Raw genomic sequence first — 12547 nt, 5'->3', positions numbered from 1 at the left:
GTGTGAAGCAAACGAAGGCCATGCCCTGGCCCCTCTCCCGCCAATCCCGCCTGACCCCTAGGACTGGGGCCCTGTGTCACATCTTTGAAAGCCTCCAAGTGATGCTGATGTCCAGGCAGGACAGCAAAAGAGTGCTTGGCCTTTCCAGGCCTGCTGAAGGCCGGTCCTGGACATTTGTACTTCAGAGTGAAGGGTCCAGGCCGGAAGACTTGATAAGAGGCAACAGAGAGGAAGGAGAGACACGAGGCAAGGGCCAAGGACTTGGGAGGCGCAGGCTTCCCGGCCCCTGCACCTTCTGACCCTGTACTCGGTCTAGGTGTCACCCTGGGGTGTGTGGAGGGGCCGGAGCGCCACGCAGCACTCTGACCTACAGGTAGGTTCTGCTCAGCCTGCTCTGGGCACGGGCAGCTGTTTAAATGTGAACGCCAACTTGTGCTGATGTGGTTTTCTGTAAGGGCGTTCTCTGAAGTCTGCAGGGGTAGGAAGGAAGGCGTCGCTAAGTCAGATGAGACCGGAGGGTGGGTTCAGTCTTGTTTTCTGCCAGGATACCCCCTTCTGAAGAGTGACGGCTGATCTGGAATGTGACCCACCATTTCTTTGGGATTCTAACTAAGGTTTAGACCTGACAGGGTGTAAAGAGTGATGTTTCAGTGTCTGAAGTTAGAGAGTTAGCTCCTCGTCCGGCCAGAGGGACAGTGTGGCTGAAGAAATCAACACTTCGCACCCTGCGGCTGCGTTTTGATTTTACCGTGCACCCAGCCCAGGGCCATCTCTTCACTTCTTTGCTTCTGAGCATCCCCAACTCTGGGGAAATGACACTTTCCAAGGTTCTGTGAATGGCAGGAGAACTGTGTGGGGACGCAGGGGTAGGAGGGCCCGCTCGAGGCCCCGCCTGCGGGAGTCTGGAGGTGACGGCAAGTTTGGGTTCTGTCTGCCTGCCAACGGTGGAGGAGGGAGACTGTGTCCTTTGGAGGGCATGTCACAGGGAGCACAGAGTGGCCAGGTCCCGGATGGGTAAATTGGGAAGGAAAGAGCCCTCCTCCCCGAGCGACCTCGCCTTCAGAGCGGGGCAGGGCCTTGGTGGTTTGTAAACACTTTTAATTTCTTAGAAATATGTACGACGGTAAAGGTCGTACGCACAGGGGAACAGATGTCTTTGATGAGTCCCTCTTTCATTTCTACTTCAAAGAAAGGTTAAGGCATAAATTACTCCACTGGACACCTGCATCCCCCTTGTCCTCAGGGTGCCACCGTGGCCTGGATCCTGTGGCCTGGCAGATGAGATGCTCGCCACCCAGGCTGCACGGGCGTGGGGTCCTTGGCAGGCAGGCCGTTTTCAGTGCATTCCAGAGAGGGCCCCCCGCAGCGGCGCTGGGCTGTCCCCTGCCCTGGAGGGAGGAGTGTGTGCATGCGTGTGTGTCTGTGTACCTGCCTGTACACACAGAGGGGGATGCTGGGAGGGGGCTCCCAGGCCTCACCTCTGCTGGGGTGCAGCCAGGCCAGCAGGTCTGCGCTGGTGGGGTGGGGCAGGCTGCGGGAGACAGGTGGGGCTGCGGCGGGGACAGAATTGTGTCGCCCACAGTGAGGTACCTAGGGACAGAAGCAAGTGGGAGGTGCGGCCGGCAGCGAGGCAGAGTGACGGGTCTCCCCTGCCTGTGTGACGTCACTTCCCAGCGCCGCTCCCCATCCCGGCCTGCAGCTGGCCCAACCAGCCTCAGGCGGGGAGCGTCTATGGGGCCTGTCTACAGGGAAAGGCTGGGTCACCGATGGAGCTGCGGGGAGGTTTGTATGTACAGTCTTGCTCCTGGCTCCAACACGGGCTGATTGCAGACTGCTGGTACCGCGGCGTCTGGGTGTGCAGTGCCCTCCTGAGAGCCTCCAGCAGGGTGGCTCCTCAACACGTGCTTAAGTTCCATCCCAGGCGGAGCAGGCGCCATGCTTGGGGGTCGAGGTCAAGTGCAAAGCCAGCAGCGTCCTCTCCGCCCCAGCTTAGTGGGGCCGCGGGCCTGGGCCTGCACCCCGCCTGGGCCTTGGCGGCCCTGTCAACTCCACGCCTCCTCCGGAGCCTCACTCTAGCACTTTGGGGCTGGGGTCCGCGCCAGGCTCCCTCTTGCGCTTGGCACTTTTAAAGAAGCCCAGCTGTGGGAGGCAGAGAGGGAGTCTCAGGCCGGCCCGCTCCAGGCCCTCCTGGGTGGCCCGGAGCCCCCTGTGACTCCCTGCTGCAGCTCGCAGGAGGATGCAGACCAGGGGCAGAGACAGGGAGGGGCTCTGGGGGCTCCCTGCCTGACCTTGTTGGAATTTGGGGCAGACAGGAATGGAAGGAGAGGCAAGAGAAGGTAAGTGAGGGGTGGGCCAGCGAGGGGAAGGCAGGGAAGGCAGGGAACGGAAGGGAAGAAGGGAGGGAGAGACCCGGAAGGGGAGCAAGTGGAAAAGTGCAGGTCCTGCCTTTCCCCAGTTCGCAGAGGGCCGAGCCCCAGGCTGGGGCCGCCTCCCGAGGGCCTGCGTGGGTGCGGGCTGCGAAGGGGCCGAGACCGCACAGTCCCCACGTGCCTCACCTTCCACAGCGCCAGGACCAGCAGCGCCAGCAGCAGGAGGCCCCCCAGCGTGCTGCCCACGATGATCCAGATGGGGACCTGCGAGTCTTCCTGCTTGGAGACGTCGAAGGTGACCTGCGGGGAGTGGCGGGGTCAGCGCTGTGCTCTCCTGGCCGGGCTCCGCGCCCGAGCGAGGCAGCTGCGGGAGCAGTGGCTGCGGGGCCCGGCGGCCTGGGCCGAGGCTCCTGCGGGGCAAGCCCCCGGCGGCCTCCGGGCATGGCTGCTCTGCTCTCCTCGATCCCCGCCAGCCTCCAAACTGCCCGGTGTTCGCCACACGCTGTCCCCTCCGCCTCCTTGTCTGGGGACTCCGGCCTCACTTGTGGGATGGTAGGACGGCGCCTGTGCTCTGCAGCACTTCCAGGGGCCCGGGAAACTTTTAGTTGCTTTTAAAATTAGAAATAAGATAATCCAAAAAAAATTTTTTTTTTTTCCCCCCAAACGGAGAAAGGGGTCCCAAAGGCCAAAGTGGCTGGGGCCCTTGCTCGGCATGGACGGCGCCCCCTGTGACCGCGCCGGCTGGGACCTTGCTGAGCCCGCCCTGCGCCGCGGGCCTCACACCAAGCCCCGGGCAGCAGGGCTCATGGGGGGGTTGCTTTTCACGGGAGGAGTGAGTACGCGGAGCGCACGGGGAGACTGGGGCAGGGGTGCAGGGAGGCGCCTGCTGACGGAACACTGTTGCGGAGGGGATGGTCCGTTGCGGGGCGCGTCCTGGCGGCCCTCTGCTGGGCGAACCCCGCCCGCCTGGGGTCCGCACGGCTCGGTGCCGTCCTGCGCCGGCTTCCCGTTCTGCCATGCGGCCACTGGAGGGCGGCAGAGTCCCGCATCCGCCGTCCCGGCGCAGCCTGCAGAGCTCCGCCACAGCCAAATCGCAGCCCGGGCCGCGTGGCCGTCCGCGCAGGCGGTGCGGGTCCGGAGGCTGGGGCCACGCCCACGCGGCGCCCCTGGCCTGGGGGCGTTGTTGAGGCTGAACAGTTAGGGGCCACCATGGTGGGTCAGAAGGCTGGGCCTGTTCTTGCCTTTCTTCTCCTCTGCCTCCCGCTCTGTGCCACAGGAGCTCGAGGGCAGGGTCTCACCTGGCGGCTGGGGTCCTCCTCGCGGAAGATGAAGGGGCTGTGGAACTGCCTCTGCAGCGCCGCGTTCACCGTGATCTTCAGGGACCTGAACTTGAGCTGCGGGAGCAGGGCGCGGTGGGAAGCTGGCTCCCAGGGCGCTGCCCGGAAGCCCCTTCCCGCCGGCCTCCGTCCCCACCCGCCCGCTTACCGCCTTCAGGGACCTCAGCCACAGGTTCCCCAGCAGGTGGAAGTTGAGCTCCTGGTTGGGGGCCAGCCGCACGTTGCAGTTGATGGAGACCACATCGGAGTTGCTGTGGTTCTGAGAGGTTGGGCTGGGTGAGCAGGGCGCACGGCCGGGGGCTCAGTGCCCGCCTGAGCACGTGGGGCTCTGCTGGGGGGCGGGGAGTGGCCGGGCGGCAGGAGAGGGGCTGGCTGGGAGCCTGACCTTGTGCACAATGACCAGGGTGGGTGAGTTCCAGGAACAGAAGTTTGGTTTATATTAAGAAGTCTATCAATGTCATTACCAACGTACGTAAATCAAAAGGAAGAATGAGCTGGTATGATGGGGCTTGCCTGTAATCCCAACGCACAGGAGGCTGAGGCAGGCGGATCGCTGCAAGCTCTCAGTCTGTGCTACATACTGAGTTCAAGACCAGCCTGAACTGCAGGACAAGACCCTGTCTCAAAAAAATTAATTTTTTTTTTCAAAAGAAAAATGATATGATCGGTGCAACAGATGTAGAAAAAGTATTCTAGGAATCCAGCCTCTGTTCCTGATGGTCCGCTAGGGAACTTCCTGCATCTGCTTAAAGGGAGTGTGGCTGTTTGTATCTGACCGCAAGCAGGTTCCCTTAAAATTGGCACCAAGGAAATTCTGGTCATCCTGTCATTGCTTCTGTTTCTTCGGCCTGGGCGGTCCTGGCCAGAGTAATACGGCAAGAGAAGCAATTTATAAGGACTGGATGGAAAACTGATAGGAAACCCAAACAAATCATCCAGCAATCAGGATTTCCTAGGGGAAAGCCATGTGTGGCTGGCTTGCTGCCCCGCCCCGAAGCGCAATGCAACGAAAAAGTGCTCTGTGCAAGGCACTGGTTTGGGGAGATAAAACTACAGCAGCTCAGACTTTTGCCCGTGCAGAACTGTAAGTGCGGGCTGGACACGGGACCCTGGGCTCGGTAGTGCAGGCAGGGAGACCCGGGGCCGGCAGATGCCTGGGCAGGGTCTGGCGTTGGAGGTGGGGTGCCAGCTCCAACCTGCGGCCACAGGGCTCCCGCTCGTGCACGTGCTTTCCGGCCTCTGCCTCTGCCCTTCTGTCTACAGTGTGGCCCTGCTGACCCCATCGGCCGGGTTCGAGGCCTCGCACTGTGTCTGTCTTCCCTCCTGTGAGAAGAGGCCCTTTTCCTTTTCCTCCATCCAGGGCTGGGCCACGGAGGTGCTGAGGAAGGACTCTCTCACATACACTCTGTCTTTCTGAGCTAGGGGCTCCCTATGTTGCCCATGCTGCCCTGGAAATCAGTGGCCTGCAGCAACCCTCCTGTCTCAGCCTCCCGAGTAGCTGGGTCTACAGGTATATGTCACTGCACTCAGCTCAGCAAACTCTTGGCTGGGAGAGACATGGCCCCTGGAGCAGGCAGCAGCCGTCTAACCCCGTCCTTTGGCTCTTGGTTTGGGGACGCTCACCAGCTGCAGGGCCCGACTCAAGTCCTCGTCCGTCGGGGTGGGCCGGTACTCAGTGGTGTTCCCCCAGATGTTACAGGACGTGTTCACCTGCACGGGAGACAGCCTGTGAGACCCGGCCTCCGGAACGTCCCCTCCGCCTCCATCCTGGTCCTGGAGGAGGGAGCTGGAGTCTGGGGACCTCCAGAGGCCATGCCTGTCTCCGGCCGAGCCCTCCCCTGTGGCGGCTTCTGGGGCCTGGCACCTGGTCGGTGAGGAAGTCCTTCAGCACCAGCAGTCGGTTGCCGCCCCTGGTGGCCACAGGAATGGTGATCTTCATCATCACCCCGTGGATGGGGAAGAAGCCCAGGTTCTGGATCTGCAGCGAAGAGGGGGCGGGCCTTCAGTGAAGCCCAGGGCGGGGAGAACGGGCCCAGGGGCGCCACTCAGGCCCGGCGTGCTCACAGCACAGGCTCACGGCCGGGACTGCGTGGCCATCCGTGCATGGAGCGCCGGGTGGGAGGCTGGGCCCCTGGAGGCCTGGCCACTGCCACTCAGCGCCCCTTTGCTTGCGGGGAGTTGCTGAGGCTGAACGGTTGGGGGCCGTCGTGGTGCGACGGAAAGCTGGGACGATAAACTCCGGGTGCGCCGAACAGCACGCCTGGTGATCTGCCTAAGCTCAGCCACCCCTGCTGTCCTGGACGGCGCTCCTTGGTCACCGCGCGAGCGAGCTCGGCCTGTGCTGCCTGTGCCTGCCGGTATCTTTTTGAGGATTTCTGCATCTGCGTTCATGAAGGAGGTGGGCCTGTAGTTCTCTCCTCTAGCTGGGTCCAGTGCTGGTAGCTCCAGTTCCGGCAGGGACACGTTTGGTGGCGGAGAGGCAGTGATCACACCCAAGCAAGGCTTTGGACAGGACTCCGGCTATGCTGCCCTGGGGAAGCTGTGTGGCCTCAGGCAGATTACCAAACCTCTCTGGGACAGGGCACACAGGGCTCAGATGTCTGCAGCCCCGCCCCCAGCTGCCATCCTGCCCTGCTCCCACTCAGCCATGGGATGGATAAACGCAGGCCAGGCTGAGGGCTGCAGCAGAGACTGCTAAGTTGCTCGCCAATCCCATTTTCCCTTCTGCCTGAGGGATAGAACCAAGATGGAAGGCTCCCACCCACTTCCCATCCTCCCTCAGCAAAAACACAAGGCTTTGGAGAAGGTCGATGGAAGTATAAGGGGTTGCCAGGGAACTCCCCAGTAGGGAGAGTGCTGCTGCCTGGAATCAGAATGTGATGGCTGGAGCTGCAGCCATCTTGGACTGTGAGGTGAATTTGAGGCCAAGGGGAGTGGAACTAAAGAACCCCCTCCTGGACAACTTTTCGAAACTGCCAACTCTGGACTTCTTTTATGTGTGAGTGTAATGGCTGGTGTGCTTAAATCATACTTAAAATTTTTTAAGCAGGCACCCCTAATCTTCTGATATACCCCCAAAACATTAGTAGTTTTGATGACTAATAACCAGAGAGAGGAGGAAACTTGTCAGGAGTCACCCCGAGTTCATGGCAAGGTGGCAGCCGGACCCCAGCCACTGGGGCTGATTCCCCCACGCTCCCCTCCCTGTTGGGCCTGAGCCTAGGCCTGGCCACCCTGAGCCATACCCTGAAGACGCAGCTGAAGGGAGGCCCGAGGCCGTCGTATCTCTCCAGGGAGCTGTTGGCCTTGACCTCGTAGTGGCTCAGGCTGCTGGCCCTGTGGACAGGAAGGGTGGCGGCGTGAGCACCGGCACTGTTGGGTGGACGGAGATGGAAGGGGGCGGGGCCTGCCTCCCCAGACAAAGGCCAGGGCCGCCCCGTGGCCCGGGGTGGCGTGGATGGATTCTGAGGCCCCGCGAGGACCATGTTGCCATCGGTTGTCGGGAGTCAGAGCTAGGTACCAGCCCCTTCACCCACCCGCGGCCCCTCCTAGGCTCTGGGGTGTCCTGGGTGGCCCCACTAGCCGGTAGCTTGTGGGTGGGGCCGGTGATCGTGCAGCTGTGGTAGGGTGTGTTGTTTCCCAGTGAGGTGGTTTTTCCCCTGAGATAGGATCTCACTATGTAGTCCAGGGTGGCCTAGAACTTGCAGTGACCCTCCCGCCAGAGCCTCCTGAGTACTGGGATTACAGGTGTATGCCGCCACGCCCGGTCTGTAGCTCTTTTAAATTCTGTTTTAAAGTTCTCTACAATGAACCCTCTTACTGCCCATGCTGGGGTGGGGTACCTCCCACTGCCCCCGCTGGGAGCTTGGCCTGGGACTCCTCCCCCAGCGGATGGGGCTGCACTCCTCTCCTCCCCGCCCCCCTGCCCGGCACCGACCTGGTGAAGAGGATGTCTGCCTCGTACTTGAGGTGGAAGCGCAGGAGCGCCGTGTTGTCCTCCTTGGTGCTGTCCTGCTCGTCACTGTCACTGCAGGGACAGCCGGGTCGGGAAGGAGCCCTTCTTCCCTCCCCCACTCGGGCACAGGAGGGGCCTGAGGCAGCTGGTGGGGGACAGCGAGGATGCCAAGGGGCTACCGGAGGGTAAGGGCCAGGTGGCAGCCACGCGGGCCCCCTGCTGTGTGTCACAGGATGGCGTGACATCCGTGTTGCCACCCTGCCCTGGGCGAGGGACAGAAGGGTGCGCATCTGTCCCTGACTTCCTTCGTGAACCCTGTTGCCCTACCCAGGGCCCCTGGAGAAAGGAGGTGACGAGGGCGGCGAGGGGGACCTCAGAGGCTCGGTAGGCGTATGGTCCTAGTCGCTGAGACTCCCCAGGGCAGGCGCTTTTGGGCGTGAAAACACACGGCCTGTTTCTCCCAGGCACTTTGGGTTTCCTGGCTTTGACTCCGTGATCCCCGAGAGGTGTTTGGTGAGAAAGGGGGTCCCTGAGACATGCATACCTGAGTGCTCCCCTCCGGCCCGCCTGAACCCACAGACACCCCAGGCTTGACTGTGCAGGTGCTCTCGGGGGACCGGGGCTGGAGCCCCAGGAGTGGGCACCTCCCACACTGAGATGTGGGCTGTGTGTGTGGGGAGTGGGCGCTTGGTTTGCCTGCCGTGTTCATACCTCAGCTGAGGGTCTCGGCTGTTTATGAGGCTCCAGAGGAGACAGGACCCGCGCCCCGCAGAGGGGATTGTGTGTAAAAGGAAGCGTGTTTACTACCGCACAGGGAAAGTCGTGGTGTGGACACACAGCAAGCACCTCCAGGAGGCCTGGGGCCAGACAGATCCCCATGGAGTGGGAAACGGTCTCTCAAGAATGGAAAAGTTTCCAGGGCAAGGGAGGGAATGGGTGAGGAGGATAACTAGTGCTCAGCTCCCTGTAGCACCATTTACATGCTGTGTGTCACTGGGAAATTCACTCACCCTCTCTGAGCCTTCCTTTTCTTACCTGTCCCTTGGAGGGTGGTGTGGGGAATAGCCCTTGCTTTGCTGATTTTTGGTTTTTGTCTGTTTTTTGCAACAGGGTCTCATGCAGTTTAGGCTGGGTTTAAACTGACTCTAGCCCAGGCCGGCCTCAAATCCTGGCAGTCCTCCTGCCTCAGGCTCCCAAGGGCTAAGATTATAGGTGTGTACCACCACACCCAGCTCTGCTGATCTTTAGAGCCTGCCGTGAGGGCTGATGGACATATGCACAGGGCCCCACACTGAGGGGGGGCCTCTAACTGCTCCCTAACATGCTCTGACAAGTAAGGCATGCGCATCACTGCTCACGTCCTGCTTGTACCCGGCCTGGGCCCGCAGGCTGGGGCAGGGGATAGAGCTTGGCAGGTGGGCGAGGCAGGGAGATGGGGTGAGCCTGACCTGCCGGAGCTGAGCTGGATCTCCAAGTGATGCAGGAAGATGGACTTGCTGAACTCGAAGTCCAGCCGGAAAGCTACCTGCAGGGAGGGCGCAGATGGAGCTGGATCTTCCTGTCGCCGAGCCCGGCCTGTCTGTCACCCTCATCGCTGCTACAGTGGGTCCCTCCGTATATATATTTGTTTGTTTTTTTAGACAGGGTCTTCCTATGTAGTCTAGGCTTGTCTTGAACTCACAGCAGTTCTCCTGCCTCAGCCTCCCAAGAGCTGGGACTACAGGTGTGCGCCCTGACTTTCTTAGCTGGAAGGCAGCCAGCACTTTCACTGAGTCGGGAGAATAACGCAAGGGGAGGGGCCCATCACTGCCCACCACAGGATGGGGGTGGATGCTTGGGTGCCGGTGGGGTCATACAGCCGCCGACAGGGCCCTGGCCCCTCATCCTGCAGCCTAAGGCCACACTGCTGGCCTGGTCCCGGGGAGAGGGGCCCTGACTGTCCCAGCCACATCCGATCCCTGTGCCTCCTGGTTGGGCATCACAGGCATGCTGTGCCAGCCCCTCTGCTCCCCTAGGAGGCCAGGAGTCCGTCTCCCGGGGTGTCGGGGCATGGGGGGCTGAGTTGCACCTCACTCCGGAGTCTGGGCCGCCCTGCACTTCTGTCTCCCAAGGAGCCTCTAACAAGGGGCCCAGAGCCACATGCATCTCTCCCGCTCCTGAGCCGCACAGCCCTGCTCCTGGGACAGTGCCGCCCTGCGCCCGAGCTCCCCTACCTCCGACTTGCAGCCTCAGCTCTTCTGCGGCTGCCCAGTGCCCTCCCCTCTGTGCTTCTGTCCCCTGTCCCCCGGCCCCGTGGGCTCCCGAGCACGTGGGCAGTAGGTGAGAGGGCCCGTGCATGGCGCGGTGGCAGGGGCCGGTGGAAGCTGCCAGTGTGGAGACTTGGAGGATAAAGGGCGGCGGGATGGGCCGGGGTGGGGGTGGCAGGGGGCCCTGGGGCCTGGCCGGTGCCTGGGCCGTGCAGGAGTCTCCTTTCTGTGTCACTTCCTGGGAGTACAACGAAGCGCACACACGGGCGCCCGCCGCCTCACCGTGCCCTGCCCCCGTGCCCCTCCGGTGCCCGTCCAACCTTGGCCTTGGCCCTGAAGAAGGGGTAGCTGACGTTGCAGACTTTCTTGTGCAGCCTCCGCTCCTCGTTCACGCACTCGATGCTGTTGTCCGAGTCGTCCTGGGGGCGGGCAAGGACGCCAGGCGGGCAGTGAGGCAGGGCTGACCCCGGGGCTGCCTCTCCCACCGCCCGTGCAAAGCCTGCTGGGACCGCAGAGGCCTCGGAGGCCGGTCGCTGAGCTCCCGCCTCCCCTGGCTCCGTGCAGCTTTCTGTCAGGCTGGGGAGAGCGCTCCTGGCACCATGGCACGCAGTGTGTGGTCTGAAGTGACTTTGTACTCCAGAAAAACAGTGAGTGGCCGAGGGCTGACCCCTGGTGGGGCAGTGGGCGTTTCTTGTGGCTCCGTGTCGCCTCTTTGCAGGGCAACCACGTCTCCAGGCCTGGGGGTTCCGTTACCACAGCGTCAGGCACCCGGACTAAAGGCCCTGCTGGCTGGCACGGGTGCCTTGGCCACACGGTGCCCGTGGCTCTCCTTGCCCCTGGCCGAGGGGAGCTGTCCCCAGGGCGCGGGGACAGAGTGTGGAGAAGCTGAGTTGAACTCGAGGCTCGCCCTGTCATCAGCGGCTCCGCCCGCTGCGGGCTGTGCACTGCGGCACTGCCTGGCACATGGGTGTGCACGGGAGCTCACGTCTGCAGACACGTGTGGGTCACGTGTGTGCAGGTGCACGGCCAGCCTGTGGCGTGTGTGCGTCCGCGGGGGCCACATCCTGCCGAGTCCCCGGCTGGCTGTGGGCTCTGGGGCCCAGTGCCCCCTTCCGTGCGCGCTCTTAGGCTCCTGAGGCCGACTGCTGCGCGGGGACACGGCACTGCCCGGCACCCTGTCCTCTCCTCTCCTCTCCCTCCTCTCCCTCCTGCTGTGCCCCCGGAGACACTCAGGCTGAGACAGGGACTTGATGGCCCCTGTGCGTCCCCGATCGGGGACCCCTGGGCAGGAGTGGCTCTGGGAGACGGCGACCGTCGCTCTGTCACCCTGGCCAGCGGGGGGGAGACTGTTGGGCCGCAGCCACAGCCAGCCGCTGGCTCAGGGCACCGAGGGCCCGGCGGAGGACCTGGGGGAGGGCACGGCGGTCTCAGGCGCGCGGCCTGCCCCCTGCTCGGCCTCCCCTCCGCTCCTCCCGGCAAGCGTGGGGACACGGGAGGGCGGCTTGGGGCAGCGGTGCTGGGGAGGTGGGGACAGCAGGCCCCTGCCCTTCCCTCCTACACTCGGCTCTGCATGTCCCCGAGACCGGTGAGGACAGAGACTGCACCTAGGGGGCCGGGCCCCGCAGGAGAGCCTGACAGCTGTGTCCCGGCTCTGAGGACACTGAGATGTGCGTGCCCTCTGGGGGTGACTTGGGGTCCCAGCGGGGCCATGCAAGAGGGACCAGAGCCCTCTGTGGCCCTTTGGGCTTCGGGAAAGACACCAGGAGAGGTGAGGTGGGGACAGTGTTGTCACCAAGTGCAGCTCTGGGGCCAGCTGCTGGGCCGGAACCTCATGCTGCCACTTACTAGCGGTGTGTTCCTGAGCAGGCCACAGAGGGGTTCCCGGTGCCTCAGTTTCCCCCACACCAAGGACCTCCTGCACCGTTAGCATGGGGCCGGTCCTTATGCGGGCCAGGAGGAGCCGACCGGCGGGAGCGGAGCCCCAGGGGAGGGTGGAGGTGCCGAGCTAGTGGGCTGGGGTGTCAGCCTTGCAGCAGGACCCGGGGTGGCGTGAAGATCAAAGTCGGGACTGGAGGAAGGGGCGGGCAGACCGCGACAGGGACTTCACCTTCTGCACCAGGCTGGCGAACTGCAGGTTGGGGGACTGCGAGATGTTCAGCACGGCGCTGTAGGCGTTCTCGCCCCTGTTCCCCAGCGTGGCCTCCACCGCCACCCGCCGCCGCGTGCTCTCTACGATGAAAACCGTGGTGTCAAAGGACAGCGTGTAGGCCGAGCAGTCCTGCGCGGGCTTCCTCAGCGCCCTCTGGCAGTACTCCCTGTGGGCGAGACCAGCGGCTTCAGGCGGGTGGGCGGGCGGGAGAGGGAGCTGAGCCTGGGCTCCGCATGGGGGTGGGCGGGGCGCCTGGCTGGCCCCGCCCAGGAGCGCAGCGCCGGGAGAAGGGCATGGGCGCCAGGTGCTCACTGTTCAGCCCAAGTCCCGCTCCGAAGGCCCCTGGGCTCCGGCACAGACCGTCTCTGGGTGCAGAGCTGTCATCTGACCTCATAGTCACATACCACTGCTGCACTAATTGTGCTTCCCTTTTGGCCCTGGCTGCTGGGAAGCTCAGAACTAAATGTAGAGACTATCTTGATTATCAGCCT

At 63.1% G+C, this 12547-nt stretch overlaps 1 protein-coding gene across 2 annotated transcripts in view; it reads right to left on the bottom strand.

Moving 5' to 3' along the window:
• Positions 1-1080: 1080 nt before the first annotated feature.
• Itga11 (integrin, alpha 11) overlaps positions 1081-12547 on the bottom strand; it is a 92407-nt gene continuing 80940 nt past the window's right edge. For both annotated transcript variants that reach the window (XM_013518950.1, XM_005393676.2), the window contains exons 20-30: positions 12015-12222; positions 10228-10326; positions 9110-9186; positions 7644-7733; positions 6952-7042; positions 5571-5684; positions 5330-5416; positions 3855-3965; positions 3668-3763; positions 2556-2669; positions 1081-2139 (exon numbers count right to left, since the gene is read on the bottom strand). In XM_013518950.1, coding sequence (XP_013374404.1) covers positions 2068-2139; positions 2556-2669; positions 3668-3763; positions 3855-3965; positions 5330-5416; positions 5571-5684; positions 6952-7042; positions 7644-7733; positions 9110-9186; positions 10228-10326; positions 12015-12222 — 1159 coding nt within the window. In that variant the 3' untranslated portion in view covers positions 1081-2067. The remainder of the gene's footprint in view (positions 2140-2555; positions 2670-3667; positions 3764-3854; positions 3966-5329; positions 5417-5570; positions 5685-6951; positions 7043-7643; positions 7734-9109; positions 9187-10227; positions 10327-12014; positions 12223-12547) is intronic.

Source organism: Chinchilla lanigera, unplaced genomic scaffold (assembly GCF_000276665.1).
Source record: "Chinchilla lanigera isolate Chin_1 unplaced genomic scaffold, ChiLan1.0 scaffold00049, whole genome shotgun sequence".
NCBI classification, from domain to species: Eukaryota; Metazoa; Chordata; class Mammalia; order Rodentia; family Chinchillidae; genus Chinchilla; species Chinchilla lanigera.
The sequence above is the reverse complement of the archived record's forward strand: the minus strand, read 5'-3'. Positions and strand labels throughout refer to the sequence as shown.